At 47.2% G+C, this 6,000-nt stretch overlaps 1 protein-coding gene across 6 annotated transcripts in view; it reads right to left on the reverse strand.

The window, feature by feature from the left end:
* The window catches only part of acap3a (ArfGAP with coiled-coil, ankyrin repeat and PH domains 3a), a 213,213-nt gene extending 210,382 nt beyond the window's left edge, over positions 1–2,831 (reverse strand). For all 6 annotated transcript variants that reach the window (XM_060937600.1, XM_060937602.1, XM_060937603.1 and 3 more), the window contains exon 1: positions 2,651–2,831. In XM_060937600.1, the coding sequence (XP_060793583.1) occupies positions 2,651–2,697 (47 nt within the window). In that variant the 5' untranslated portion in view covers positions 2,698–2,831. The remainder of the gene's footprint in view (positions 1–2,650) is intronic.
* Between the last annotated feature and the right edge of the window lie 3,169 nt (positions 2,832–6,000).

Here is a 6,000-nt window from a genome sequence, read left to right on the forward strand (position 1 = left end):
TGCCCCATTGACAAACTATTGTACCCCTAAAGGTACAATAATGTACTTTATTTTCTGAGCGTGTACTCACAGTTGGATTATACCAAAGACCATCATACAAATGGTACCTACTGCCATCTGGAGAGGCACACTGCAATACAGATGTGAGTAGGGAGTCAATCCCTCACAGTTACCAGAGGACCAGCCCCCCACTGTAACCTTAGGTATGTAATAGATGAGAGGCCGAGGGCTATGGAAATGGAGATCGGTGTCGCCCAATGCGGTAAGTGCCTGGTTAGTACTGGGACAGGAGACTGGCTGGGAAGACCAGATACAGTAGGGACTTTGACTTTTCCCATCTTCAATATGATTCCAATATCAGATCTCTGAGACTTGCTGATCCTTGGTACAGATCCAATACGGGGGTCCCCAGAGTAGCTGAGTCATCTCTCTGCAAGCATCTGCTGCTGCCAAGTTATGAATCAGAGGTGGAAAGGTGGCTTGTACTATGTGCAAGATGGATGTTGGATCAGTCAGCATCACATTGGTCCACAGCATTAAACAGGGTAATCTTTGGATTATTGGAGGAAACCCATGCAGGCATGAGGAGAAAATGTAAGCGCCACACAGAAAGGACCCAGTCGCCTGGCAGGTTCAAACCCAGAACATGCTTGCAGTGAGTCCTAACCACTGCACCACAGTACCACCAATTATTCTGTCTGTTATATCCGGTATATCCAAAATCCAGTCCTATCCATGAAAACCAATGTTTTCTTGAAAGTTGGTTTGGGCACCTTACAAGGATGCCCCCTGGTCAGCTTCTGCTACAGCTGTATCAGGCACGTCCCACTGGATGGAGACTCCAGGGCAGACCTACCGTAGAATCTGCTGGAGAGATTAGAGCTCAACAGGAACATCTGGGGATCTTCCAGGAAGAGCTGGACTCCATGAATTGAGAAGTCTGGGCTGACGTTCCCAGTCTGTTACCACCACAACCATGAACAAGAATGAATGAATGAATGAATGAATGAATGAGGGCAGCACGGTTAGCACTGTCGCCTCACAGCAAGAAGGTTCTGGGTTCAAGCCCAGTGGCCGACGGGGGCCTTTCTGTGTGGAGTTTCCTCCGGGTGCTCCGGTTTCCCCCACAGTCCAAAGACATGCAGGTTCGGTTAACTGGTGACTCTAAATTGAGCGTAGGTGTGAATGTGAGTGTGAATGGTTGTCTGTGTCTATGTGTCAGCCCTGTGATGACCTGGCGACTTGTCCAGGGTGTACCCCGCCTTTCGCCTGTAGTCAGCTGGGATAGGCTCCAGCTTGCCTGCGACCCTGAACAGGATAAGCGGTTATAGATAATGGATGGATGGATGGATGGATGAATGAATGAATGTGTCCCTGAGTTCTCTGATCATCTTGAAGAAGAAGAGAGGGTCCCATATACGATTCGTACATTGGGGGAGTGCCTGTTAGAGAGCGCACTTGTCCTGGGCCATCGGCATAGTGAGGTAGGGTGGCCAGTTCCTTTCCTCGCCGCCTTACTTCCCCCAGTGTTTCCACCAGGTCCCCATTCACTGCTGGGTGGACAGGGATCGAGCCCCAGATCCCCGTTGAGCCGAGGCTCGAACCGGGGACCGTTCGCTTAGTGGTCAAGCGCTCTAACCACTTGGCCACTTTGCTTCCTGATCATCTTGAACAAACGCAAGACACTCGAGTTGAAACAGTCTGCTGGGTTTTAACGTCTTGATTCAACAAAATGAATTTTTCTGGGCTTTAACCAACGGGTTTGAAGCATTTTGTATCCAAAACGTGCTTCGGTATGAACACAGCATGATGTTCGGTCTGTACCGTACAGCCCTACATGGAGGAGCTACTCCATCACCATGCCACTTCTCCTACTGAGTGAGTCATGAAGAGAAGGTCTCACAACTCCGGCCGGGTTTCCCGTCATCCTTTTCTCATTTTATCCCTTGACATGAACTGCAGCACCAGCTTCCTGTCAAGTATTATATTATAACAGCTCTGTCACCAGCCATAAGGCTGTTATAACATTACACCATTTAACAGGTTACAAATATAGCTACTGAGGTAATGACCAGCTCATAAAAACCATCATTTGCTTCCAGTAAAGCTTCAATAAACCTTTTCCTGACAGAAAGGGTGTGTTTTTAAGGCTTTTTCCAGCTAATTCACGTCGAAATTCATGTTTTTAAAAAATAAAAAATAAAAATAAAATATGACGCGCGTTCAAGAGCGCAGGAATCAGACAAAATGACAACATGCGTTCATTGTAATTGTCCATAACAGACTACAGGTTGTTGAAGACCTGAGAATGTGTAGCAGAGTGACAGTCCCATTCATGTCTTTGATTTTAGGATTAAAATATGAAGGAAGGAAGATACTCTTCCAGGAGATGATATAAACTAAAAGATACTGCACTCAGAAACCATGAAGATGTGAAACACAGAGAGAACAGTGAACATCCCTCATGGACTCTGGCTTACAGCAGGCAGGATGTCTACATACTGTACACCAGGACAGAAATGAAGAGACAATATCTAATAAGAAAACGATGTACTGTTAAAAGGTTAGGTAATTTGTTTAATGGTGATATCTGAGAGGAAATCCAGATCTTCAGCAGCACCGATCAAATGAAATGAAGTGTAAAAGGTACCTAAAGCGGGGTGAATCTTTCAGGCAGTCTTCAAAATCCACAGTCATTTTGCAGGACGAATTTGATCCTCCTTTCTGTTTAAAGCAAAAATTTCATCGCACGCAGAAAGAAAGGGGAAAAAAAGAGAGAGAGATGACTATGATCAGTCCTGAGTGTGTGAACTGGTCCACAGAGGAGGAGTGTCTGTCTGTCACTGCAAGAGCAGAGCTGCCTGAGCGGCTTTACAGACTGAGAGTCAGGGAGCGTCACGAAAGAGTCGGCTCTGGCAGAAAACGTCAAAAAGAAAAAGGGGACGTCTCATCTCATCAGCGCTACGTTCACACTGCAGGCTGAAGTGACTCAAATCCGATCTTTTCGCCCATATGTGACCTGTATCCGATCTTTTATTGACAATATGAACGACACAGATCCGATTTTTTCAAATCCGACCCAGGCCGTTTGGATATGTGGTCCTAATTCCGATTCCTATCCGCTCTTTTCATATGCAACTTCAGTCTGAACCGCCAGGTCGCATTCATCCGACTTACACGTCATCAACAAGCCACAAACGTCACTATTCTGCGCTGAAGTAGGCGGCGGGTCTCTCAAAAAAAGTTACAACAACATGGCGCATAATCACGGGTGCAGATAGAGGGTGGGACTCGTCCCACCCAGATTTAAATTCACCTCGTTCGGTCCCCCCCACTTATAGGGAGGAAAAAACGTCTATGCTGTCTTTCTTTGCATAAGGCAAACCTCACGGAAAAATCAAAAGACTAATTACCATTCGGTTTATTGAGGTGCACGGCAGTGTATACATAGTTGCAACAACTCACATAAAACAAAACAAAGACTGATATTCGGTTGGTTGAGCTGCGCAGACTGCACAGGTTGCGAGCTCGAGCTTGGTTGCTATGGTTACTAACAACAAGTTTGACAGGCATATCGGGGTTGGGGTTGGTTTGCTGGCAGCTTTGTCCCCCCCAGTTTTTTGTCCCCCCCAGTTCAAAAAACGTGTCTGCGCCCCTGCGCATGACATCAATGTGAGGGACGCTTCGGGCTGTGAAAGTTCTGAATCTTCTCAATGGAATGACGCAGAGGTTAGGGAGCTGATTTCCATTTGGGGGGATACAGCTATTCAAGCTAGATTGGATGGGTCATACCGCAACCGGGCGGTTTTACTTCCGTAAACACTGGCCATGCTCACTGCGTGTGACGTCGTCATATCCTGCAATGCGCATGCGGAACACTTTTAGGTCGCTTTTTGTTCATACTGAGGATCACATACAAGTTGCATATATTTGTTAATGTGAACGACCTCACAAAAAAATCGGATTTCACAAAAAATTGGAATTGAGCATTAAGCCTTGCAGTGTGAACGTAGCGTTAATGCTCAATTCCGATTTTTTTGTGAAATCCGATTTTTTTGTGAGGTCGTTCACATTAACAAATATATGCGACTTGTATGTGATCCTCAGTATGAACGAAAAGCGACCTAAAAGTGTTCCGCATGCGCATTGCAGGATACGATAACGTCACACGCAGTGAGCATGGCCAGTGTTTACGGAAGTAAAACCGTCCGGTTGAGGTATAACCCATCCAATCTAGCTTGAATAGCTGAATTTCCCCCCAAATGGAAATCAGCTCCCTAACCTCTGCGTCCTTCCATTGAGAAGATTCAGAACCTTCACAGCCCGAAGCGTCCCTCGCATTGATGTCATGTGTGTGTCATCACACCTATACAGTATTGCCCCTTTTCCACCAAAGCAGTTCCAGGGCTGGTTCGGGGCCAGTGCTTAGTTTGGAACCGGGTTTTCTGTTTCCACTGACAAAGAACTGGCTCTGGGGCCAGAAAAAACGGTTCCAGGCTAGCACCAGCTCTTTGCTGGGCCAGAGGAAAGAACCGCTTACGTCAGCGGGGGGGGAGTTGTTAAGACCAACAACAATCGCAAGACCGCGAAAGGTTGCCATTTTTAAGCGCCGAGAAGCAGCAGCTGTACAAACGCGAAGTCATCCATTATTGTTGTTGTTGTTGCCGCTTCTTCTCCGTGTTGTTGTTGCTTCGATATTCGTGCCAAGGTTTATGCAAACGCAGCGATGTAACTGACATATACAGCGACATAATGACGTGGCTCCCCTTAGCACCACGAGCTATGGAAAAGCAAACTGGTTCTCAGCTGGCTCGCAAGTTGAACGAGTTGTGAGCCAGCACCAACACTGGCCCCGAACCAGCCCTGGAACTGATTTGGTGGAAAAGGGGTATCAGACACAAACAACCATTCACATCTACGGTCAATTTAGAGTCACCAGTTAACCTAACCTGCATGTCTTTGGACTGTGAGGGAAACCGGAGGAAACCCACACGGACAACATGCAAACTCCACACAGAAAGGTCCTTGCCGGGCACGGGGCTCGAACCCGGACCTTCTTGCTGTGAGGCGACAGCGCTAACCACTACACCACCGTGCTGCCCCTTCTATAGCCTATAGCCTATAGTCTACTGATTACCTCGCCCTCGACGAAGTAAAGCCAGTATTTAGGCGGCACGGTGGTGTAGTGGTTAGCACGGTTGCTTCACAGCAAGAAGGTTCTGGGTTCTAACCCAGTGGCCAGCAAGGGTCTTTCTGTGTGGAGTCTCCGTGGGTTTCCTCCGGGTGCTCCGGTTTCCCTTACAATTCAAAGACATGCAGTTAGGTTAATATGGGACGGCCTTGGGCTGAGGTGCCCTTGAGCGAGGCACCTAACTCCCAACTGCTCCCCGGGCGCTGTTAGCATGGCTGCCCACTGCTCTGGGTATGTGTGTGTGTGTATGTTCACTGCTTCAGATGGGTTAAATGCAGAGAGAAAATTTCACAAGTGTGTGATGAATAAAGTTGTGCTTTCCTTTCTTTCTTCTTAGTATCTCGCTGGGCTGCAACAACCTGCGACTAGTTGGAGACACAACAATTGCGATAAAATATGCGAATTTTCACTTGGAATCACACTGAATTGATATTCGCATATTTTACCGCAATTGTTGTGTCTCTAACTAATCACAGGCTGTCGCAGCCCGGCTTTCCCTCGGCAGGCAGGGAAGTAGATGAAGCCTCACGGAAACTGACTTGAGAAGGGTTCGCGATGGCTTTGCGACACCAGCGACGCATTTGCGGCTATTTTGAGAGAAATTTTGTGGCACTAATTTTTTGAACATGTTCAAAATTTCAGCGACGAAGGAGTGACACTTTGCGACTCATGCGAGGAAATTGAGAAGCCCTGCAAATGTTTCAAGACACTTTTGAAACTCTGTCGCGAATGAGGTTCACAATTTGCTGCAAGCTGTCGCAGCCCAGTGAAATACTGGCTTAAGCGGGGCGAGGTATTGTAATCAGTGC

Source organism: Neoarius graeffei, chromosome 13 (assembly GCF_027579695.1).
Source record: "Neoarius graeffei isolate fNeoGra1 chromosome 13, fNeoGra1.pri, whole genome shotgun sequence".
NCBI lineage: Eukaryota > Metazoa > Chordata > Actinopteri > Siluriformes > Ariidae > Neoarius > Neoarius graeffei.